Genomic DNA, 25,973 nt, shown 5'->3' on the forward strand with positions numbered 1-25,973 from the left:
CATAGTTCAAGGCCAGTTGTCTGAAAACCATGTGTGTGTTCTTGGGTCACGATCATGTCGGCCCCTGCTTAGTTGCCCACATGGTCTTAACACCCACTTACACTAGTCCAAGCTACGCCAAGTGAGGTAACTGTCAAGGCTATGATACTCCTAGGGAAAACCAAAGAAGATTGGGTAAAAATGCAAGACGAAGACGCAAGCCTGGCCAAAGTGAAAAAGTGGGCACTACAACAGAGGAAACCAAGCAAGAAAGAAGCACAGGTTTCAACTCCTGAAAGATCACAGCTCTTGCAGCAGTGGAACTAAGAGTTGAGTATCAGCTATTGTATCAGAAAATTTAGTTGCTCTCACAAATTGGCATGAGATGCCAAATTGGGATACCCATGTATTTAGCCAACAAGGTCATTCAGGAAGCTCATTTGAGGGGAACTACAAAAGTTAGTATACTGTCCTTCAGAAGATTTCTGAAGAAATTTAGCCAAGCTTGTAGAGTAAGTGAGCTTAACAAACCTCCCAATAAAAGAGCCCCCATGCGAGCAATTCAAACAAGTGAACTACTGGAAGTGTTTATGATCAATTATATCTTGATCGGGTTGTCTGAGTGGGCACCAATATTGTTAAATTATGACCGACCACTTTACTAAGTTTGCAACTCTGACCAGAGATCAAAGTGCAGAGTCAGCTGCTGCAGCTATCTGCTTGGGCTTTGTCCAGGCATATAGATGCCTGAAGAAAGTTTGTTCTAATCAGAGCGCTTGTTATCAATGAGAGCTCATGGAAGAGCTATGCAATATTTGCAGCACTGAAAATTCCCGAATTACACCAAGGAAATGGGTCCTGTGAAAGATCTAACCCTGCCCTACTGCAAATGCCGTGAATGCTTGAGAGCAACAAAAGAACCAGATGAACTAAATACCTTCTAGAAGTAGTGTGGGCCTACAATAACAGGGTCCTCGCCACCCCAGTATGTGATGCTGTTAGGTCAGTCAGAGAGATGTAGGTAAACTGAGTTGTTGTATGAATAATCAATCATGCAAAAATTTTAAGTGAAGAACCTCATAGAATTATTTATTTGTTACTATGTTTTTCTTTACATACTGAAAAGTAAAACTGGAAGAACACACATGGAAAAAAAACTATGTACTTATTAAAATGCAATTCAGAAGATTGAGGAACAGATTATAATATTAAATGGTTCACCATACAGAAGTACAAATCTGCCACCTGACAAACTTGTTGCATAGGAGAGTAAAATATAGAATTGGTTAATTATTGCAGTTCAACTGAACTGGTATAAAGCCTCTCCATTACAGGTGTCATTCTGAACTAGCACTCAGTGCCCAACAGGGAAATGCACAGAAGACTGTATTATTAAGATCAGAATGAGAATGGTTTGGTGTGTGCCCGAGGAGAAATCTGCTGCCATCCCGGAAGAGATTGGTGAAAACAGGTCTCAAAATGGCAAAATTCCAGGAGCAATTGATAAATGATAATTCCCTGGGCTGGAGACCCTATGCTGTACCTGTGCGATTCAAGGATATGTGCTTCCACCCTTCAGGAAATGAGATAGCCTGGGAAGGGTTTCAGAGTAGACAGGAGGCCTGGAGCAGCAATGGATGGCACAGCTGGGAAAACATAACTTCCGCATATTGCTCTAAGAAAGAGAATTCCAATATAATGCCCTTTTTAAGAGTCTTTTTAGAAGTACCTTTTGAGGAACTGGATGATAAATTGGAAGATCTCCAATCTGTATAGCTAGCGGCACACTAATTTCAAGCAAAACACTTGCTGAGGCCCTTGTTTTCTTCTGACAAATGCCACTCAGAAGTCAGAAACCATACCTCTGTTTAGATAGTCCCAATAATCAAGAAAGAAGATTACTGGCACAACTAAGAAACGTTTTATTAACTCAAGTTCCATTTTCTTGATGCTTGTAAAGTAATTGTTAATGGGCTTCGGAATCCCCTTGTCACATTAGATGTACTGTGGAACGGTTAGGTATATTTTTCATCAGTGTGACGTTATCATCATGATGTGATAGGGCTTGTTGTGGTCCTTATAAAGTCAGCACTGTGCGGACACTGCAGACAAAAATACATTAGTTAGTTCTTTCCTGAATCTGAGCATGATTACACTTTACGAATAGCTAGGCATAATTACAAGACAATTGCTGAGGTTTCTAATGCTAAATGTGCAGAATCCTGGCTCAATTTGCACCAAAAAACTTCCGTACATTCCTTATGCTACACTTCTTACGTGTCTTAAGACAATTTCTGTGCCTTGCTCGACAAGATGCTGTGGCTTAATGAAAAAGAGATGTGACTTAGTAGGAAAGGTGATGTGTAGAGATGAGTGAGCACCAAAATGCTCAGGTGCTCGTTACTCGAGACAAACTTTTCGCGAAGCTCGAAGGGTCGTTTCGAGTAACGAACCCCATTGAAGTCAATGGGCGACCCGAGCATTTTTGTATATCGCCAATGCTCGCTAAGGTTTTCATTTGTGAAAATCTGGGCAATTCAAGAAAGTGATGGGAACGACACAGAAACGGATAGGGCAGGCGAGGGGCTACATGTTGGGCTGCATCTCAAGTTCCCAGGTCCCACTATTAAGCCACAATAGCGGCAAGAGTGCCCCCCCCCTCCCCGCTCCCAACAATTTTTACTTCTGAAAAACCCTCATTAGCAAGGCATACCTTAGCTAAGCACCACACTACCTCCAACAAAGCACAATCACTGCCTGCATGACACTCCACTGCCACTTTTCCTGGGTTACATGCTGCCCAACCCCCCCGCACGACGCAGTGTCCACAGCGCACACCAAAGTGTCCCTGCGCAGCCTTCAGTTGCACTCATGCCACACGATGGCCTTGTGGCCACACCACCCTCATTTCTATTTATAAGTGCATCTGCCATGAGGAGGAACCACAGGCACACACTGCAGAGGGTTGGCACGGCTAGGCAGCGACCCTCTTTTAAAGGGGCGGGGCGATAGCCCACAATGCTGTACAGAAGCAATGAGAACTCCAATCCTGTGCCACCTTTATCAGGAGATGCACACGTGGGCATAGCAATGGGGAACCCATGTGCCACACACTATTCATTCTGTCAAGGTGTCTGCATGCCCCAGTCAGACTGGGGTTTTTTATAAATAGTCACAGGCAGGTACAACTCCGCAATGGAAATTCCGTGTGCACCCACAGCATGGGTGGCTCCCTGAAACCCACCGGCGGTACATAAATGTATCCCATTGCATTGCCCATCACAGCTGAGGTAACGTCAGGTTTAATGCAGGTGGGCTTCGTCCCACACTGCATGCCCCAGTCAGACTGGGGTTCTTTATAAGTAGACACATGCAGTTACAACTCCGTGTGGACCGACAGCATGGGTGGGTCCAAGGAAGCCACCGGCGGTACATAAATATATCCCATTGCATTGCCCATCAGAGCTGAGGTAACGTTAGATTAAATGCAGGTGGGCTTCGGCGGTACATTAATGTATCCCATTACAGTGCCCTGCTCAGCAGAGCTAATGTCACATACAATACAGGTGTGCTTCGGCCCACAGTGCATGCCCCAGTCAGAGTGGTAATATGTACCTTAACAGTAACCGCGTTGGTGGGAATGTGGTGACGACTGCGGACCTAGTAGCGCGGTTTTATTTAGTTGGTTTTCGGAATGCGGCCAGGATTAAGTGGGCCGTGGCGGGGGGATGGTGGGGGGGGGGGGGGGCTCTCTTGTTGTGTCGGTAAAGGTGAAATTCTTGGACTGCCACCAGACGGACCAATGCAAAGGTATTTGCCAAGAATGTTTTCATTGTTGGAGGAGGAGGGGGATGTTTTTGAGGCACTACGTGTCCTCACCACGTGTCCGTGGTTATATGCACCTTTACAGTAACCGCATTGGTGGGAAATGGCCTCACCACCATCATGTCTTTGGGAAGCCTCCGTTTCCACACCCCAGTGACATAGCATTAGCAGCGGTATAGGTAGAGCCCAGAATTAGTAACATTTCAGCGGTAGCATTAGGGGCAGGCCCCAGTAACATATCACTAGCAGCAGTATAGGGGGAGCACAGTATTAGTTCCATTTCAGTAGTAGTAGCAGTCTAGACAGGCCCCAGTAACATATCACTAGCAGCAGTATAGGGGGAGCACAGTATTAGTTCCATTTCAGTAGTAGTAGCACTGAAGACAGGCCCCAGTAAAAATTCCGAAGCAGCAGTATAGGGGGAGCACAGTATTAGTTCCATTTCAGTAGTAGTAGTAGTCAAGACAGGCCACAGTAACATATCACTAGCAGCAGTATAGGGGGAGCACAGTATTAGTTCCATTTCAGTAGTAGTAGCACTGAAGACAGGCCCCAGTAAAAATTCCGAAGCAGCAGTATAGGGGGAGCACAGTATTAGTTACATTTCAGTAATAGTAGCAGTCAAGACAGGCCCCAGTAACAATTCCGAAGCAGCAGTATAGGGGGAGCACAGTATTAGTTCCGTTTCAGTAGTAGTAGCAGTCAAGACAGGCCACAGTAACATTCCCGTTGCAGCAGTTTAGGGAGATAACAGTCTCTTGCACATTTCAGTAGTTGCAGTATAGACAAGGTCCCAGTTACATATATGTAGCAAAAGTGTAGGCCAACCCCACACATCTTGCAGTACCATGAGTGCAGGCGAAGCCCATAAAAATTACTAGGATTACATTGTAGGCGAGGGCCCAAAAAAATTGGTGTACCAACAGTACTAATGTACCTCAGAAAAATTGCCCATGCCCAACCAAGAGGGCAGGTGAAACCCATTAATCGCTTTGGTTAATGTGGCTTAACTTGTACCTAGGCTTGGAGGCAGCCCAGTTAAAATAAAAATTGGTTCAGGTGCAAGTTTCAACGCTTTAATGAGAATTGAAACGTATAAACATTGTTTACTAAAGTCATATGACTGAGCTTTGTGGGCCTAAGAAAAATTGCCCGTTCGGAGTGATTACGTGAGGTTTCAGGAGGGGGAGCAGGAGGAGGAGGATGAATATAATACACAGATTGATGAAGCTAAAAGGTCCCCGTTTTTGATGGTGATAGAGAACGATGCTTCCATCCGTGGGTGCAGCCTACGTATTGTTTAGGTACTGCTGCTGTCCGCTGGTGAAGAAGAGAAGTCTAGGGAAATCCAGGCTTTGTTCATCTTGATAAGTGTAAGCCTGTAGGCACTGTCAGTTGACAGGTGGGTACGCTTATCCGTGATGATTCCCCCAGCCGCACCAAACACTCTCTCTGACAAGACGCTAGCCGCAGGACAAGCAAGCACCTCCAGGGCATAAAGAGCGAGTTCAGGCCACGTGTCCAGCTTCGACACCCAGTAGTTGTAGGGGGCAGAGGCGTCACGGAGGACGGTCGTGTGATCGGCTACGTACTCCCTCACCATCCTTTTACAGTGCTCCCGCCGACTCAGCCTTGACTGGGGAGTAGTGACACAGTCTTGCTGGGGAGCCATAAAGCTGTCAAAGGCCTTAGAGAGTGTTCCACTGCCTGCGCTGTACATGCTGCCTGATCTCCGCGCCTCCCCTGCTACCTGGCCCCCGGAACTGCGCCTTCTGCCACTAGCGCTGTCGGATGGGAATTTTACCATCAATTTGTCCGCCAGGGTCCTGTGGTATAGCATCACTCTCGAACCCCTTTCCTCTTCGGGTATGAGAGTGGAAAGGTCCTCCTTATACCGTGGGTCGAGCAGTGTGTACACCCAGTAATCCGTAGTGGCCAGAATGCATGTAACGCGAGGGTCACGAGAAAGGCATCCTAACATGAAGTCCGCCATGTGTGCCAGGGTACCTGTACGCAACACATGGCTGCCCTTACTAGGAAGATCACTTTCAGGATCCTCCTCCTCCTCAGGCCATACACGCTGAAAGGATGACAGGCAAGCAGCATGGGTACCCTCAGCAGTGGGCCAAGCTGTCTCTTCCCCTTCCTCCTCTTGCTCCTCCCCCTCCTCCTCCTCCACGCGCTGAGATATAGACATGAGGGTGCTCTGACTATCCAGTGACATACTGTCTTCCTCCGCCTCCGTTTACGAGCGCAAAGCGTCTGCCTTTATGCTTTGCAGGGAACTTCTCAAGAGGCATAGCAGACGAATGGTGACGCTAATGATTGCAGCATCGCCGCTCATCATCTGGGTAGACTCCTCAAAGTTTCCAAGGACCTGGCAGATGGCTGCCAACCAGGCCCACTCTTCTGTAAAGAATTGAGGAGGCTGACTCCCACTACGCCGCCCATGTTGGAGTTGGTATTCCACTATAGCTCTACGCTGCTCATAGAACCTAGCCAACATGTGGAGCGTAGAGTTCCACCATGTGGGCACGTCGCACAGCAGTCGGTGCACTGGCAGATTAAACCGATGTTGCAGGGCCCGCAGGGTGGCAGCGTCCATCTTGGACTTGCGGAAATGTGCGCTGAGCCAGCGCACCTTTCCGAGCAGGTCTGACAAGCGTTGGTAGCTTTTCAGAAAGCGCTGAACCACCAAATTAAAGACGTGGGCCATGCATGGCACGTGCGTGAGGCTGCCGAGCTGCAGAGGATGGAGGCTCAGCAGCGAAAGCCAGCGGTCGGTCTGCTCTGTCAGACCCTGCAGCAGTTCGTGGGCCGTGTGCCTCTTCTCTCCTAAGCTGAGTAGTTTCAGCACGGCCTGCTGGCGCTTGCCCACCGCTGTGCTGCCACCCCGCGCGACACCGACTGGTGGCGACGTGCTGCTGCTTACACATCTTGATTGCAAGACAGAGGTTGCGGAGGAGGAGGAGGGTTTAGTGGAGGAAGCATACACCACCGCAGATACCAGCACCGAGCTGGGGCCCGCAATTCTGGGGGTGGGTAGGACGTGAGCGTTCCCAGGCTCTGACTCGGTCCCAGCCTCCACTAAATTCACCCAATGTGCCGTCAGGGAGATATAGTGGCCCTGCCCGCCTGTGCTTGTCCATGTGTCCGTTGTTAAGTGGACCTTGGCAGTAACCGCGTTGGTGAGGGCGCGTACAATGTTGCGGGAGACATAGTCGTGCAGGGCTGGGATGGTACATCGGGAAAAGTAGTGGCGACTGGCAACCGAGTAGCACAGGGGCCGCCGCCGCCATCATGTTTTTGAAAGCCTCCATTTTCACAAGCCTATACGGCAGCATCTCCAGGCTGATCAATTTGGCTATGTGCACGTTTAACGCTTGAGCGTGTGGGTGCGTGGCGGCATACTTGCGCTTGCGTTCAAACAGTTGCGCTAGCGACGGCTGGACGCTGCGCTGAGAGACATTGCAGGATGGGGCCGAGGACAGCGGAGGTGAGGGTGTGGGTGCAGGCCGGGAGACGGTAGTGCCTGTGAATTGAGAGGGGGGTTGGATCTCAGTGGCAGGTTGGGGCACAGGGGGAGAGGCAGTGGCGCAAACCGGATGCGGTGAACGGCCTTCGTCCCACCTTGTGGGGTGCTTGGCCATCATATGTCTGCACATGCTGGTGGTGTTGGCTCCACGGCTGATCTTGGCGCGACAAACCTTGCACACCACAGTTCGTCGGTCGTCTGCACTCTCAGTGAAAAACTGCCACACCTTTGAGCACCTCGGCCTCTGCAGGGTGGCATGGCGCGAGGGGGCGCTTTGGGAAACAGTTGGTGGATTATTCGGTCTGGCCCTGCCTCTACCCCTGGCCACCGCACTGCCTCTTGCAACCTGCCCTGCTGCTGCCCTTGCCTCCCCCTCTGAAGACCTGTCCTCAGTAGGCTTAGCAAACCAGGTGGGGTCAGTCACCTCATCGTCCAGCTGCTCTTCCTCCGAATCCTCTGTGCGCTCCTCCCTCGGACTTACTGCCCTTACTACTACCTCACTGATAGACAACTGTGTCTCATCGTCTTCGTCCTCCACACCCACTGAAAGCTCTTGAGACAGTTGCCGGAAGTCCCCAGCCTCGTCCCCCGGACCCCCGCAACTTTTTAAAGGTTGGGCATCGGTCACGACAAACTCCTCTGGTGGGAGAGGAACCATTGCTGCCCATTCTGGGCAGGGGCCCGGGAACAGTTCCTGGGAGTCTGCCTGCTCCTCAGAATGTGTCATTGTAATGGAGTGAGGAGGCTGCGAGGAAGGAGGAGCAGCAGCAGGAGGATTCAGAGTTGTAGCAGTGGACGGCGCAGAACTCTAGGTGGTCGATAGATTGCTGGATGCACTTTCTGCCATCCACGACAGGACCTGCTCACACTGCTCATTTTCTAATAAAGGTCTACCGCGTGGACCCATTAATTGTGAGATGAATCTGGGGACCCCTAAAATTTGCCTCTCTCCTAATCCCGCAGCAGTCGGCTGCGATACACCTGGATCAGGAGCTCGGCCTGTGCCCACACCCTGACTTGGGCCTCCGCGTCCTCGCCCGCGTCCACGTCCTCTAGGCCTACCCCTACCCCTCAGCATGGTGTATTACGAGTAGAGCAGAAACAGAACGCTGTAATTAAATGTGCCGCTTATTGGCCTGTGGTTGGAGGCTGACTTCACTTACGGAACGCACAGCAGAGCCAGGAAACAATTTTGCGCACGCCTGCACTGAGATGTAGGTGCGTATGACTGAGCTAGTGGAATTCACAGCGCAGAAGCAGTCAAGTGGCCAAAGGCCACTAGTAGGCCTTAAGTATTTTGCTTCTATTTTTTTAAATGCTGAGCTGATACAGCAGACAGATACTGTAGGCAGCGTATATTATGTATACTGTTTCCCTCTGGCGGGATGACGGCGGTGATGTAACGGAGACAGCAGAGCCAGGAAACAATTTTGTGCACGCCTGCACTGTGACGTAGGTGCGTATGACTCAGCTAGTGGAATTCACAGTGCAGAAGCAGTCAAGTGGCCAAAGGCCACTAGTAGGCCTTAAGTATTTTGCTTCTATTTTTTAAAATGCTGAGCTGATACAGCAGACAGATACTGTAGGCAGCGTATATTATGTATACTGTTTCCCTCTGGCGGGATGACGGCGGTGATGTAACGGAGACAGCAGAGCCAGGAAACAATTTTGCGCACGCCTGCACTGTGACGTAGGTGCGTATGACTCAGCTAGTGGAATTCACAGCACAGAAGCAGTCAAGTGGCCAAAGGCCACTAGTAGGCCTTAAGTATTTTGCTTCTATTTTTTTTAAATGCTGAGCTGATACAGCAGACAGATACTGTGGGCAGCGTATATTATGTATACTGTTTTCCTCTGGCGGGATGACAGCGGTGATGTAACGGGCACAGCAGAGCCAGCAAACACTTTTGCGCAAGCCTGCTGTAACGCTTAGCTGCGTATTAATTAGGACTACTACCCCCAGCAGACACGCAGTACACTGAAGATGGTCACAGGCAGCACAAATACAGTATTTTTCCCCAATTTTTTTGAAAAAGCCCACTGCCTATATAGCCTGTATATCTCTTTCCCTGTATCACTGTCCCTGCCTCACCAGTACTGGCCCTATACTCTGTACAATGACTGCAGACTGAGGACGCAATGCTCTGCACGCCCGATATACAAAAAAAAAAAAAAAGTGCAACACTGCTCACAGCAGCCTCAACAGTACTGCACACGGTCAGATGTGGCCCAAAGAAGGACCGTTGGGGTTCTTGAAGCCTAATATAACTCCTAATGCTCTCCCTATAGCAGCAGCATCAGCAGCACTTTCCCTGATCTCTGTCAGAATGCATCTGTGGCGAGCCGCGGGCGGGGCAGATTTTAATACTCGGGTGTCACCTGATCTCCCCAGCCACTCACTGCAGGTGGGTGGTATAGGGCTGGAACATCACAGGAGGAAGTTGTAATGCCTTCCATGTCTTTCTATTGGCCAGAAAAGCGCGCAAATGTCTCAGAGATGAAAGTGAAAGTAACTCGAACATCGCGTGGTGCTCGCCTCTAGTAGTGAGCATCTCAAGCACCCTAATACTCGAACGAGCATCAAGCTCGGACGAGTGTGCTCGCTCATCTCTAGTGATGTGACATAAAATGCCAATGTGCATTAACATTTTGCCACAAACTAAGCCAATCAATAGGTGATATAAAGTTAGACAACAGTATCTAAAGATGTGCCAAATTTATCATCACGTATTAGCCACTGTGATAAAATTGGGGCCTTTTAGACTGTCTGGTCTAAATTTACACTAAATATTAGACAGAATTATTATTTCCCCTGTTGTGTTTTGCAATGAAGCTCCACTTGAGAATCAGTATAAGGAAATATAAGGATTATATTAATGAACTCTCCTATCATCTATTGCTTGTTTGAATGGGTTATTCAAAATATCTCTATTACAAGTAAAAAAGCTGTCCCGAGCCCGCTCCACGCACTCTTAGCGACCACATGATATATTTACATCTTTCAGTCAGGAGGGGGTTTAAAAGGGTTGTCATTGTTCCTGCCGCAAAAATCTGGCTCTTTTCAGAGTCCCATGTGAGAGCTCTCCTATACAAGTCAATGGGAGGGCGTGTGCACAGAACTCTGAAAAGAGTCAGATTTTCAGCTGCTGCGCAGACTTTAACTGCAGAAACAAGGAAGTGGGCGAGTATGAAAAATACATCACCAAGGTCCTTGCCACCTCACCTAACAGCACCATAACTTAGTTTATGGTGCTTTAGACAAGTGATAGGTTCCCTTTAATACAAAACATAGAATTTACATACCTCTCTCCACTGCACAAAAGATGGAATCCTTCATTGATCTTCTCAAACGGTAATTTGTGTGTTATAAGCAAATCCAGATTGAATTTCTTATTCATATAATCACACACAAGTTTTGGTACATCATCTTTACTCTTCCAACCTGTAAAAAGGCCCGGTATCTTTTGTGAATTCTTGATAATAATTATTTTATTTTCAGGCATGATTCTTTACTACTGTTTTTTGTTTCTATATTGTTTCTATCCTATAATAAATTGCTATTTTTCTTTATAACTCTGCACACACGTCACCTAATATTACTGTTATTTAGTTCTTCAGCAGTTCTCAGAACTGTTGTGCACCATCTAGTGGCTCCTTGACACTTTACTCTTAGCTTCTCTTAGACAGTTTTCATTGAAATGTCCTCTTTCTAGGCTTTAGAACCAATGTTGGACTGGGGTATGCTCAGCTCACCAGAAGAAATGGTCCCAAGGGCCCACAATAAAACTTTACAGAACATGCATATGTCCACTTAGAGGCAAATAATTTACTCAAAAGTCCTTCCTAATAGGATTGTTTCCAACAAGAGCTTTGTGGTCCTGTCCTTACCTGGGATGCATTATTAAAAACCAGTGCTAATGATAGCAAAGAAGATGTCCACAGCAACAGATCAACTCGCAGAAAAGTCTTTTTAAGTTGGGAAAATTTAGCATTGACCCCATTGGTTGGGACAACTAACTTATCCGTTTTACTTTTTAGTAACTTTCATGTATTTCTCCAACTGTGTATAGTTAAGATGTAGATGAGACTCATTGTGCCATAACACTTACACTCAAACATACAGTATATCAAATACAAGGTAAATCTATCACTCCTGTAGACTAACCACTACAGTAACATCAGTTCTCAATAATGATACATTAGATAGCTCATATAGCATATCAAATGGCCCAAGTTGGCACACGCTATGTAATTAGTCAAGTGTGAGGCAGTTTTATTCAAGGTGTATTTAGACTGGAAGATGATCGCTCAAAAATCGCTCAAACGGTAGTTTGAGTGACAGTTTTGAGTTATCATCTTTGCATAACTCTTAAGTAGCTAATTAGCTACTTGAAGAGTTAAATGCAGGCGGAGCAGGACACTGCTGATAACTCTGAGAACAGCAGTTATTTTGTATATGTAAACAGCTGCTTTGTTCTTGCAGTTATCAGTGGTGTCCCACTGAGCTCATAGCTCTGAGAAACAACAAGAGCACAGACAGCTGCTTTGTTCTCAGAGCTCTCAGCTGGGATCCCGCTGGGAAGTCCCAGCAGGATACTTGTTGAAAGAATGCTATCAGCGCTGCCCACTGAGAAAATCAGCGTTCGGTGCTGATAAGAGTTGATTTTTAGCTTGCTCAAAATCAACGATGAACGAACAGTGCACAACAGTGCACGATGGCAGCGTGTTTAGACACAACGATTATCGCTCAAAATATGGCGTTTGAGCAAATTTTGAGCAATAACATTGTGTCTAAATGGGCCTTTAGTTCTGACAATATGAGATAGGAAGGATAAATCTATTTTACAAAATTTATTGAACGTTATTTTCCGCAATATTATTTTTCGTCCTGCATCTACTTTCTATTGCTGCATGCTGCATTACCTCCAAATGATGATCCCTTTATAGTTCGACCAGTGAGAAGCATCATTGGATCAAAGAACATCTTGGCATCTGAAGGAGCTACTCCAACAATTGTGGTGGTTCCACAGGCAAAGTGAGAAGAAGAAAGGGCAGATGCCTAGACAAATGTGCAAGAATTAAAGAAGCAATCCAGAACAAATTGACGCACCACTACAGTTTTTTTTTTTACTAACCATGACTTCAGTGTTTCCAATAACCTCAAAAGAATAATCAACCCCATCATGAGTCATCTCTGCCAACACTTCTTGGAAAGGACGGTTATAATCTTTGGGGTTGATACATTCAGTGGCTCCACATTCTTTGGCTTTTGCAAATTTGTTTGTGTTTATATCAACTCCGATAATTCTGGAAGCACCAGCTACTTTACATCCAATGATCACAGACAAGCCAACTCCTCCCAGACCAAATACTGCACAGGAAGAGCCAGGTTTAACCTGTTAAAGGTAAAAGGTTTGTGATTTAGCATCTACATTGTATGAAAGGTGTATTCACATTTATAGCATGTTGCTAAAATGTCTAAAAGACAGGGGCCTCACCTCTGAGACCCACACCAATGTGTAGAGTAGGGGTCCCTGGACACTGACAGATGGAATAAATGGAGAGATGGCTACTCACATTCCATTTTATGGAAGTTACAGAAAGTTGCTCACTTGCTTTCATAACTCCCACAAAATGAAAGAGCTGACCACATGTATGATCACACTTTCATCTGCCTAAGGCCTCATGTCCACGGGGAAAATCAGATCCGCTGCAGATTCTCCATGGAGAATCTGCAGCGGGTCCCTCCTGCCCCGCGGACATGAGCGCTGAAAATAACAATAAATAAGAATAAACTCACCTCCCATCCGCTCCGTTTCTTCTCTTCGCTGCGGCGTCATCTTCTCTGCGTCGCGGCCGGATCTTCTTTCTTCGGCTCGGCGGATGTGCAGGATGACGTCGGTGACGTGCCCCGCGCATGCGCCGGCCCAAAGCAAAATGATCCGGCCGCGACTGAGAGAAGATGGCGCCGCGGAGAAGAGAAGAACCGAAGCGTGTGAGTAAAATCTGATTTTTGTCTCCCGCGGATCCGGACGGCTTCCATAGGCTTCAATAGAAGCCCGCGGGAGCCGACCCCGCGGGAGACCCGCATGAAAATGGAGCATGGTCCGGATTTTTTCATGGTCCATTTTTTTTTTATTCCTTTTATTGACGATCCGCGGGTATTTATCCACCCCGCGGGTGGTCAATGCATCCCTATGGGATGCGGATCCGCGGGCAGAAGAAGAGTTAAAATCCGCTGCGGATTTTAATTCTTATTTTGCCCGTGGACATGAGCCCTAAATGTGGCAGCCAGTAACAGTTTCATCAGGCAGGTCAGTGGACCCTCATTCTTCACATAAATCCACATAAAATGGAGCAAAGAGACAGAAACCCTGAATTAATCGCTAACGCAGGTGTGCCAGCAGCCTAAGGGCACTCCTTATGATCTTTTCTTGTAGATTAATATTGTTTGAATATTTTTATTTCAGTTATTGCTTAAAAGACCCTCAATCAATACTGCAGTGGGCACGTCTCTATTATGGCGGGCTGCCTTGCCTGCTATATTTTTATAGGAAGGACTCATGTAATCATTGTACCATCCATCACTATAGCTTCCTTTATAACCACAATTTGTGCAAAATGACATTTCGGGCTGAATTGACTAACCTATCAAATCTTCATTAGTGAAAAGGAAGGCAATATGACTGCTGGATCAGATTACACATTCAAGGTTTGTTTGTATACTGTTACCATGGAAACACATAGATCAGCATAGGAGTCATAGACACAAAATTATACAATAGTTTTAGTATCAAACTACTAATGACCACTTGTCAGTTGGTATGTGAGTGCTTCTGATGCTCCGCCCCTGGTTACATCATCGCTCCACCCCTTGGTGACATCAGCAAAGATCCTACAACATATATAAAACACAGAGCCTGACTGACAGAAGAAAGAACAAAGTTAGGGCTCCTGCACACTTGGGTTTTTCTTGCGTGTTTTTTTTCACGCGATATTGCTGTGTTTTTTTCACGCGTTTGTCAATGGGACTTTCTAATGTTAAAAACGCAGTGCACAAAAATTCCAAAGCACCAACTTGCGATGTGTTTTTAATATTAGAAAGTCGCATTGACAATCGCGTGAAAAAAATGCAGCGATATCACGAGAAAAAAAAAGAAGAAAAACCCAAGTGTGCAGGAGTCCTTAGGGCTCTTGAAAAGGGGAGGACAAAAATAGCAAAATGAGAATACAACTAAGCCGTTATTATCTCAGACACAACTCAGCGGTCCTGACAGAAGACATCAACCTACTGTCACTTCAGAGATCTGGTGGGCTGAAGGACCTGTGGTGATGTCACTGTTGTGGGAGGAGCCATTGTGCAGTTTGGTAGAAATACTGTATACTGGATAAGCCAACAGCAGCCACCAGGACCTGTGATGATGTCACACTAGTGTGGGTGGAGTCAGGAATCACATGGCCAAGGGCTCATCACTGTACTCAGGAGACTAGTGATATGTGAAAATCAGGATGGATGTGGATGTAGCAATGCTGTGTGTATGATGTGTGTGAATCAGGATGTAGCAAAGCCGTGTGCGTTATGTGCTGTTAGTGTGATGTGTGTAAATCAGGATGGATGTAGTAGAGCTGTGTGTGTAATGTGGGGGGGGGTCATAATGGATCTTCCATGTAGCAGAGCTGTGTGTGTGAGTGAATCAGGATGCACCAGAGCTGTGTGGGGTCAGGATGGATGCAGTAGAGCTGTGTGTGTAATGTGGGGGAATCAAGATGGATGTAGTAGAAGTGTGTGTGGCATGTAGGAGAGCTGTGTGTGTAATGCATTGTGTGTGTAATGTGTGGGGTCAGGATGGATGTAGTAGAGCTCTGTGTGTAATTTGTTTAGTGTGTAATGAGTGGGAATCAGGATGGATGTAGTAGAGCTCTGTGTGTGATGTGTGGGGATCATAATGGATGTACCATGTAGCACAGCTGTGTGGCACATTGTGCCACCAGAAACACTGGTACTAAAATTTCCTAATAATTACTAGTTTTACTATATTGGCAAAGTTTTTTTTATCTTATATTGCTTACATTATATATTAATGTTCACTTTGGCAAACTTGTTTATATTTTATAATGTTGTGTCTTCAATAAGAGTAAAATTGTAGAGAAGACATTAATAAGCATTGCTCATTGACAGTGAACCCATTCATAGTAAATCACTTTCCAAATGATGGACAGAATTCTTAAAGGGATTGACCAAGTTGTAGCTCTGTTCTCAATGCACTAGTATAACAAATAGGCATCTCTCCTCACTGTGTTCTGCGCCGCTGTTCGGTCTTCCGCTCCTTGTTTCTTTACAGCCTACAGTCCAGCCTGCTTTACAGAACATCACAGGCGCTGCAGCCTGAGCTCTGTCATTGGCTGCAGTACCTATGATGTCCCATAAGCAGACTGGGGAAGTCAATAAATGTGACATCAGAGGAGACTCGGAGCAGCAGCACGAAACACAGCAGGGAGCAGGGAGCGGTGAGAATATGTTTATTTGTTATGTTAGTGCATGGGGAACAGATTTTACAGAGGAGATACAACTTGGACAACCCCTTTAATCATGCTATAGTGCACTCTCTTCTTACTTTTGCAGTATTCACAGCAGATCCATATCCAGTAGAAAATCCACAGCCAATCAAGCAGACTTTATCCAGTGGAGCATCGTCATGTATTTTAGCAACAGAAATATCATCTACTACGGTGTATTCGGTGAAAGTGCTGGTACCAATGAAGTTGTACACACCTGTCCCTTTGCAGGTGAATCTGGAGCAGTTGTCTAATAATTTGCCATCACCTTTTCCAAAGCTGTTTAAGTTACAGGAAAATAATTATTAGTATTTAAAAGCAGCTTGAAGTCACATCATATAATTGTTGAAAAAGACCAAATAGAAAGTAGAAAAATGCCTAAAGCACTTTTCTCCACTGAGCTGATAAATACAATCTAGGTGAATAAGAGAAAGAAAACTTCTGTCCCGTATTTATAAAGGTTTTAGTATTTTATATACTGGATGGAAAGCGTATTCACTAAATGTATAGGCTATGTATAATTTACCTTACACCTAATTATCAAAAGAACAGTCAAACATTATTAAAAACATATAAATGGGTGATCTCTACATTTACTTTACAGTTTTCCTGCAAACTCTGCCGAGCTCTAAACTGCCCAATTTAGCCACTTAGGAACTGACCCCTTTTCTTCATTTAAATTTTTGTTTTTTCCTCACTTTCAAAACCATCATAACTCTTTTATTTATCCATTGACATAGCTGTCTGAGGGATTGGTGGGTGAATAAGAAATAGCTGCTGTTCTTTGAGTGGAAAATTTCAAAAGCCTTTATTGATAGAAATGTCACATAAAAAGTCAGATGTTCTGCAGGACGCGTTTCGGTTCTATAACCAAGAATTTTGTTCACCATCTAGTGTGTTATTTCTGCTATAGACTTCTCATATTCTCCAATGATGCATAAAACCACTTCCAATTAAGTATACTATTTACTCCTCTTTTCATCCTGTTCTGGTATTGTTTTAAGTGCAAATTAATCACACCAAATGTGTGCCCTTTCATATATATGTATATGTATACTTTAGATCTATTCCATCACGCTGAAGAAGAACCCTGAGTAGGTTGGAAAGCTCGCTGTAACATCATGTATTTTTTTTTTAGCCATTAAAAGGTATCATATCTACAAGATTACTTGGTTTCTCCCACTGAGAACAATCACATTTTGTTCTACTGGCTAACACAGTACCAAACCTTTTTCTTTTTACAACAAGCACACTATTGCTGCCTCAGAAAATGGCCCTAACCATGACATTTTGAATTTTTGATCTTTGGGCATTTATCTTTATATTTGCAAATCATTGCATGCATAAATACATTTAATACATACGAATTTTTGTAGCAGAAATTACTGTCTGGATTTAGGCAACTTCTGCATTTTCCACATTGAGGAACAATCAGTGGTATGACTTTGTCTCCTGTAAAAAAAAAATCACAGTAAAGATGAAAAATGTGTTGTTGAGGGTTTTCATAAAGGTGTTTTTTAAGAGAAACCCAATCAAAGGCCGTTTGTGCAACTGCTATGGGGCCCATTAAGAAAAGGACAAAAAGATACTAACATGAAATAGAGTCTTTCAAAATCAAAGGTAAGAACCAAAAAAGGGGGAAGTCTGGTTATGCAGTCTGCTCTATCAGAGGATGGAGAAAGAAGCAGGGGCTGGCTGACATATTGTAGACTGAAGGTGAAGTTTACAGAGCTAGCCCATTAGTAGTGACCTTCCATGTTCTAGGTCCATGGTGGCGAACCTATGACATGCGTGCCTGCAACTTATCCTCCAAACAGAGTAGTTCCATAGTTAGCTCTGACCAGTGTCCAAAGTCCATCTTTCTCTCTCTGGCTTAGCTCCCTTATCTCTTGGAGCCATCTCCTGCTATCTGCTTCTCAGCGGCAAAGAGATTTTGCAGACCTCTGGTCTCTCTGCACAGCTCACACTTTCTGATCTGCTGCTTACCATCACCTCCTTATATCTTGCAGTGACATTTTAGGACCTACGTCGTACCATTTGACCTCTAAGACCAATCAAATCACATTTTATACAGCACAATTGTACAGCTGAAATTACAAATACTTACCACTACCGTGTTTCCTCGAAAATAGGTCCAACCCCGAATGTCTGTGATTGGCTCATCGAGTGCCAGCTGTGATTGGCTGCCGCCTCTGTGATTAGCCAATCACAGCGCTCGCTTTGCTGGAGGCGGGGTATTCAAAACCCCGCTGCCAGAAAAAAGTTGAGCAGGCAGACGGGGAGGACACTTGTCGCAGTGCCACCGGAGACAATGCAGACGCCGTGGACCAGGTAAATATAAGCCCTGAAAATAAGGTAAATATAACCCCTGAAAATAAGACACTGTGCCCTTTTTGGGGCACAAAATAATATAAGACAGTGTCTTGGTTTCGGGGAAACACGGTATATGGCAGGCTCCAGCAATAAACATTTCTGGATGTTGCACAAATTATACCAACAACACAAGTTTGAAAGCAGGGGCTTTCTGTTTCTTTTTACCTCCTAAAACTACATCAACAGCAGTTGCCCAACCCCGATGCTGTTTAATACTAAAACTATGTGGTGCATTATACATAATAGGTTACCCCCAGAAACATTGTCTTACCTGGTTTAATCCCAGTTACACTTGATCCCACACTCTCCACTATCCCGGCACCTTCATGCCCTAATATAATCGGAAATTTCATGTAACTTAATGAGCCACTTAAGACATGTTCATCTGAGCGGCAGATTCCGGTGGCTACAATCTGCAGAAGAAGACAAGATTTCATATTACACAGCTTTCCCAAAAATAAGACCTACCCCAAAAATAAGCCCTACACAGATTTTTCAGGATTTCAGGGAGGCTTGAAATATAAGCCCTACCCTCAAAATAAGCCTTAGCTGAATTACATTAAAAAATTGAAAAAATAATATATTACCTAGCAAGCTCGGTCCAGGTCCTTCCCGTTGCTCTCCAGAGCTCCGACGCACTTCCTGCAGTCCTCGGCCGCCCACTGAAGATCACCTCCTGGTTACTGGATTCATAAATCCCACCTCCAGGAAATGATGGCTCTGATTGGTTCTTGAGCGCTGCTCAGCCAATCAGGGCAGCGTTCGATGAACTAGTACGATGGCTGTGATTGGTTCTTCAAGTGCTGTATTGATTGGCTGAGCAGCGGTCGAAGAACCAATCACAGCCATCGCGTTGTGGAGGTGGGATTTATGAATTGGACAATCAATGTCGGAGCTCCGGAAAGCAGCGTGAGGGACCCAGACTGAGGCTGCTAGGTAAGTATAATAAGACATCCCGCGAAAATAAGACCTAGTGCAGTGGTGGCGAATCTATAGCACACGTGCCAGGGGTGGCACGCAGAGCCCTCCCTACTGGCACACGCCGCCATCGGCCGCTCAGCACTTGTAAATACTGGCAGGGGCCGCAGCTCCCCTGCTGGCATTCACTTAGCTGCTGTGCTAACATCACCAATCCTGTCATAGAACTGGTTCAGGCCTCCAACTTCTGATTGGCTGGGGGCGGAGGACTGCAGCGAGCCTCAGAGCTGTGGGTCCGAAGCTGGGAGCGCTGGAACGGGCAGTGCAGGGCCTGGCCAGCGGCCCCGGCATGGAGGACAGCAGTGAGGCAGGGAGCGCCGGGACAGAGGACAGCGCCAACCCTGGGTACTGAGGCAGAGGCTGAGACGCAGGAGGAGAGCGCACCACAACTGAGGTGAGTGGGGGTGAGGAGGCCGCAATGAGATGTCACTATTGCACTGGTGGACACTATGGGATGTCACTATTAGGCTGTGGGATGTCGCTTATACACTGGGGGATGTCACTATTATGCTTGGGGTCCGCTGTGGGATGCCACTATTATGCTTGGGGTCCGCAGTGGGATCTCGCTTTTAAGCGCTGGGCGCTACTGTGGAATGTCGCTTTTATGCGCTGGGCGCCGCTGTGGGATGTCGCTTTTATGCGCTGGGCGCCACTGTGGGGTGTCGCTTTTATGCGCTGGGCGCCACTGAGGGGTGTCGCTTTTATGCACTGGGCGCCACTGTGGGATGTCGCTTTTATGCGCTGGGCGCCACTGTGGGATGTCGCTTTTATGCGCTGGGCGCCATTGACAAAGACCCGTTTTGTATAGGGTCGAAACATCGCTATTTTTATGGCTATGAGGTGTTTATAACTGATGCTTATGCATTAAAATCTTTTTAGCACCTAACCTGCTGCCTGACCCTGCTTCTTTTTGGACTTGACACATTGGGATTTTTGTGGATTCAATCCCTTTTTCAGGCGAGCAGCTATTTCCTTTGGAAGGGTCCCCCTATATGGTTGGTGAGTGCTGCTGTACCTCTCAGTCTTCGCTTTTATGCGCTGGGCGCCACTGTGGGGTATCGCTTTTATGCGCTGCGGGCCGCTGTGGGGTGTCGCTTTTATGCACTGGGCGCCACTGTGGGGTGTCACTTTTATGCCCTGGGCGCCGCTGTGGGATGTCGCTTTTATGTGCTGGGGGCCGCTGTGGGATGTCACTTTCATGCGCTGGGGGCCGCTGTGGGATGTCGCTTTTATGCGCTGGGGGCCACTATGGGGTGTCGCTTTATTGCGCTGGGGGCCGCTGTGGGGTGTCGCTTTTATGCGCTGGGGCCACTGTGGGGTGTTGCTTCTATGCGCTGGGGGCCACTGTGGGGTGTCGCTTTTATGTGCTGGGGGCCACTGTGAGATGTCGCTTTGATGCGCTGGGGCCGCTGTGGGATGTCGCTTTTATGCGCTGGGGGCCGCTGTGGGGTGTCGCTTTTATGCGCTGGGGGCCGCTGTGGGCTGTTGCTTCTATGTGCTGGGGACCGCAGTGGCGTGTCGCTTTTATGCGCTGGGGGCCGCTGTGGAGTGTCGCTTTTATGCGCTGTGGGGCCGCTGGGGTGGGGGTCACTATTATTGCTGGGGTCTGTGATGGGGGTCACTATTACCGCTGGCGTATGTTTACATTTGGCGGAAATGGGCAAGGCCGCTTCAAAATAGACAGCGTGCAGATTTTGACTGCTTTTTGGATGCGGAAATGCTGCAGAATTTGCGACAGAAATTTCTGTTGATGACATTCTGCAGTATTTCCACATCCAAAAAGCAGTTAAAATCTGCACGCTGTCTATTTTGAAGCAGCCCAGTCCTTTTTAGAACGACGGAGGTAAAGTCATATGCCGTGATAAGCCACGCCCCCTGATGTGTTGGCACTTTGCGATAAATAGGTGGGTTTTAGGGCACAGTTTGCGCACTCGGGCTTCAAAAGGTTCGCCATCACTGACCTAGTGCCTCTTTTGTGGTAAACATTAATATAAGACAGGGTCTTATTTTCAGAGCAACACTGTATCATATATAAAGAACGTGAATACTATGTAAACTGCTAAGAGGCCTTTAGGGTAAAAATTAACCCCTTAGAGATCAGTCTATTTTGTGCCTTGAGGACTAAGTGATTTTTATCATCACATTGCAAGAGACATAACTCGCTGACATAGTCATATGAGGGCTTGTTTTTAGTGGGGCAAGCTGTATATTTTAAAGGGGTTGTCCCGCGCCGAAACGGGTTTTTTTTTTTTTTTAACCCCCCCCCCCGTTCGGCGCGAGACAACCCCGATGCAGGGGTAAAAAAAACAACCCGCACAGCGCTTACCTGAATCCCGGCGGTCCGGCGTCTTCATACTTACCTGCTGAAGATGGCCGCCGGGATCCTCTGTCTCCGTGGACCGCAGGGCTTCTGTGCGGTCCATTGCCGATTCCAGCCTCCTGATTGGCTGGAATCGGCACGTGACGGGGCGGAGCTACACGGAGCCGGCATTCTACACGAGCGGCCCCATAGAAGACTGCAGAAGACCCGGACTGCGCAAGCGCGGCTAATTTGGCCATCGGAGGGCCAATGTACATTACAAAGTGCATTAATATGGCCATACAGAAGTGTATAGACCCACTTGCTGCCGCGGGACAACCCCTTTAATGGCACCACTCTGGGGAAACATAAATTGCAATTTTTTCTTTTTGGGGGGAGGTGTGGGAGATGGAGAAATGTGTAGAAATTCTGCCATTGTTTTGGGGGGGGGGGGGGTTGTTTTTACAGCGTTCACCAAATTTACCTTGATGCGAACTTCATGATCTTTTGGTGGTGCAACTTCAATCTCCTCAATGCTAAGGGGTTTGTTTGGGGCCCAACACACTGCAGCCTTGCATTTTATAATCTAGAAAAAAAGCATATAAGGATGATTTACTTTGATTTAAAAATACATGTATCTCATACAGCATTAGAGAATAGACAGAATATAGTGTGATTACTTCTAGAATTCAGGGGTCTTAAAGTAAATCTCCATATTTTGTTATCATTATGTCTTTTGAATCCTAAAATCATAATATATTGTATTCAGAGTTCTGTTTTTCTGACACAAAGTGTTGGGGCCCCCACATCACTTAGGTGACTAATTCTTTCCTATTGTGTCTTTGTCAGTTTGTGTCTTGTTTCATGTGGACTGTGTGTATGTGTTGTTAATAGATCATTGCTTGATGTGTGTAGGTGTGTCCACTACATTAACCCACACGGGGTCTCGGTCTGTCACTCTTTATCTGAACCAAGATTGGTTGAGGGATCAGGCAGCAGAGTGGGAGGAGAATAAAAAAACGGCGGTAAAGGAGTGAGACGAAAAGAGAAGAAGAAAAAGGGAGCCTTGGGGAAAGTCGGCCCCCAGGGTGGTTACTTGACAGATGACTATGGGGACCCGGTCCTTATCCAGCTGTGCCTGATGGGAACTAAGAGATAGAGCCAGCCAAGCCAAGTGTCTTCTTCCACCCTACTAGGCTGTGTCCAAGTAAGGGCAGACCCCACATAACCCGAATAATGAGACGGCCTGAGTATCGTTGGTGAATTGCAACCTCAGTGAGAAGTCAATGTTCTTCTGACAGACTCCTGCACAGATAACCATTCAGAACAAGTTTCAGATAACTTAGACTGGCCAGTGCAGTTATATGAAAAGGAAAAGTAGCCGGCAAAAGGGAAAGTTAGAGCAAAAAAGAACTGTTGTTAAACCACTGAGTAATCTACTGTTGCACTCTACTGTTTAAAGGAACGGTTTTGTGGATGTTACTGTATGCAATTTGTAAGCTGTAGTAAAACTGTGTACCCACGGTTTTATACAAACTGATTTGGCTTGGACTTCTTTATTATTTAATAACATTACTCTTAGAGGTACTGGTGTTATGTGATCAATGCTCTAACTCTTTATGTCGAGCGATCCGCCTGCTGCGGGAGTCATTGCTGATGGTCGAGTGGTCAGCACCATGACACAATCCAAGCTCCCCACTCGTGCCATCCCTGCTGCCTACAGACCGCTGCAAAAGCACCAGATTCTCTGCATAGCTATAGATTTACAAGATAACATTGTGTCTGTCTGCAACCACCATCAGAAAGAATCTGGAAGCTTCCTGCATACTATATGTCAAAACCCCACAGCATGCAGTAATCTGCTCCACTCCCTTTATTGTAGCTGCAGGTTATATTTTAATTCCATATCTATACAGAGGATTTGGGGCTATGTATCAAAGAAACAAAGCTTTAAACACTATACAGATATATTAAAAAATAGCCTTAAACTGTCTTACATTACAAAGCACAAACTTTTTTTAAGAAGGAAAAATCACCTTAAAAGGGTTATGGCATACCGTATTCACAACATGCCATGAACTTCTGATAGATGTGAGTCCCATATCTAGGACCCTCGTCTACCTTTGATGCAGAAACTTCTGCGACTGCACAATTACTGTAGTCTGAATGGGGTTTACCGAAATTGGTGCACAGGTTCCAAAACAACTACAATCAGATGTGTCAAAGAGAATGTGAAGCACAGAAATTACTGCAAAAAAAGCTGCCGTTTGTGAGCATACCCTAAAAGAATGGCAAAAAATAATTCAAAAAGTAATAGTCACGGCAGCCCCGCCTCTTGCGCAGTCTAATAGGCTGTTATCATAGACTTAGTAGAATGCATTGCATAGATAATGCAGATGAATGATAACTAGACCATTTTGCTTTACCTCTAGTTAGAGAAAAATGTTTGTAAAAATGCTATCTACTTACTTTCCCAGCAGTTGCCATGGGATCTGTCGTTCTCTGCACAATTCTTACTTGGAAAAGGCAAGTTTGACTAGCACTGTAAAGCTTCTGAAAGTTACTAATTAAACCTTCTATGTTCATGACCTTAGCTAACTTTCTAAAACTCCACCCTTTATAAAAACATCTAAAAAGGCATGTAAAGGCTTGTAAGTAAAGATGAGCGAGCACACTCGTCCGAGCTTGATGCTCGTTCATTAGGGTACTCGAGATGCTCGTTACTCGTGACGAGCACCACGCGGGGGTTCAAGTTAATTCCATTTCCTTCCCTGAAAGATTTGCGCCATTTTCTGGCCAATAGACATGCAGGGAAGGCATTACAAATTCCTCCTGTGACGTTCCAGCCCTATCCCACCCCCCTGCAGTGAGTGGCTGGAGAGATCAAGTGACCGCCGAGTATATAAAGTGGCGCTGCCCGCGGCTCGCCACAGACGCACGCTGGCAGAGATTAGGGACAGTGCTGCTGCTGCTATAGGGAGAGTGTTAGTGTCTACAAGAACCCCAACGGTCCTTGTTAGGGCCACAGCTAACCTAGTGCACTACTGTTTTGGCTGCTGGGAGCAGTTTTGCACTTTTATTTTTTGTATATCGGGCGTGCAGCCCCATTACAGCTATGGCGTTCTCAGGCTGCAGTCTGTACTACGTAGTATAGAGGAAGTATTGGTGAGGCAGAAACAGTGGTAGTGTGGAATCCTGTCTACAACAATCCCAACGGTCCTTCTTAGGGCTACCTGTGACCGTGTGCATTTAACTCTGTGGTTGCTGGGAGTTGTAGTACCTCAGTATTGCACAGCAAGGCCTGCGTTCAGCCTTCAGTAAACATTTTTGCTGGGTGCAGTTAGTGTAACGTAAGCGCTGTCTGCCTCCAAGTGCACGCCAAGAAAGCACAAATCCCCCCCCCCCCTCTGTGTTAGCCGTCAGCTGCCTGCACAGTGTATGGTGCCAGACACCCATGGAGGGAAAGTCCAATACACACTCCATAGCCTGCATTGCATTGAAAAAAACAAATTTTAACAAAAAGAAATCCTTTTTACGGCTGCCTGTGACCCAGTGCATATCACTGCGTGGCCTGTGGGACTTGAGGTGCATCAAAGCTGCATAGTGCAGAGCAAGGCCTGCGTTCAGCCTTCAGTAAAAATTTTTGCTGGGTGCAGTTAGCGTAACGTAAGCGCTGTCTGCCTCCAAGTGCATGCCAAGATACCACCAATTTCCCCCCCCCCCTCTGTGTTAGCTGTCAGCTGCCTGCACAGTGTATGGTGCCAGACACCCATAGAGGGAAAGTCCAAAACACGCTCCATAGCCTGCATTGCATTGAAAAAAACAAATTTTAACAAAAAGAAATCCTTTTTACGGCTGCCTGTGACCCAGTGCATTTGACTGCGTGGCATGTGGGACTTCAGGTGCATCACAATTGCATATTGCACAGCTAGTCCTGCTTGCATTCTTCCTTATAACTTATCTCTGGCTTCATTTTGCGTTATATAACTGCTGGCAGCCACCAACTGCGCGGCAATAATTCACAAAAATTTTTACACCGCTCAGTGCCTGCTCGATTCTTAATCCACCATGCTGAGGGGTAGGGGTAGGGGTAGGGGTAAAGGACGTGGACGCGGTCGAGGACGCGGAGTTCCACGTGAGGGTGTAGGCATAGGCCCAGTTCCTGGACCTGGTGAATCGCAGCTGGCTGCTGCGTGATTAGGAGAGAGGCAAGTTTCTGGGGTCCCCAGCTTCATATCACAATTTTTGGGTTTACGTCGTAGACCTTTATTAAAAAACGAGCAGTGTGAGCAGGTCCTGTCGTGGATGGCAGAAAGTGCATCCAGCAATCTATCGACCACCCAGTCTTCTACGCCATCCACTGCTGCAACTCTGAATCCTCTGGCTGCTGCTCCTCCTTCCTCCCAGCCTCCTCACCCCATGAAAAAG

At 46.4% G+C, this 25,973-nt stretch overlaps 1 protein-coding gene across 1 annotated transcript; it reads right to left on the bottom strand.

Annotated features, from left to right (window-relative positions):
- Nucleotides 1–1,631: 1,631 nt before the first annotated feature.
- On the bottom strand, nt 1,632–24,093 carry LOC136573618 (alcohol dehydrogenase 1-like). Its single transcript, XM_066574890.1, has 9 exons — nt 24,015–24,093; nt 22,030–22,131; nt 18,540–18,681; nt 17,260–17,347; nt 15,955–16,174; nt 12,475–12,735; nt 12,263–12,398; nt 10,643–10,781; nt 1,632–2,081 (listed from the first exon to the last, which is right to left on the bottom strand). The coding sequence occupies exons 1-9, from the start codon at nt 24,030–24,032 to the stop codon at nt 2,057–2,059; spliced, it is 1,131 nt and encodes a 376-aa protein (XP_066430987.1). The 5' UTR covers nt 24,033–24,093; the 3' UTR covers nt 1,632–2,056.
- Between the last annotated feature and the right edge of the window lie 1,880 nt (nt 24,094–25,973).

This window comes from Eleutherodactylus coqui, chromosome 7 (assembly GCF_035609145.1).
Source record: "Eleutherodactylus coqui strain aEleCoq1 chromosome 7, aEleCoq1.hap1, whole genome shotgun sequence".
Taxonomy (NCBI): domain Eukaryota; kingdom Metazoa; phylum Chordata; class Amphibia; order Anura; family Eleutherodactylidae; genus Eleutherodactylus; species Eleutherodactylus coqui.

Bases quoted from the DNA above. Each gene is read 5' to 3' on its own strand.
- LOC136573618 (XM_066574890.1), bottom strand. The intron at 12,399-12,474 runs GTTAGTAAAAAA...ACATTTGTCTAG, and splicing joins TTGGAAACACTGAAGTCATG to GCATCTGCCCTTTCTTCTTC. The intron at 10,782-12,262 runs GTAATGCAGCAT...GCCTTTTTACAG, and splicing joins AAAGGGATCATCATTTGGAG to GTTGGAAGAGTAAAGATGAT.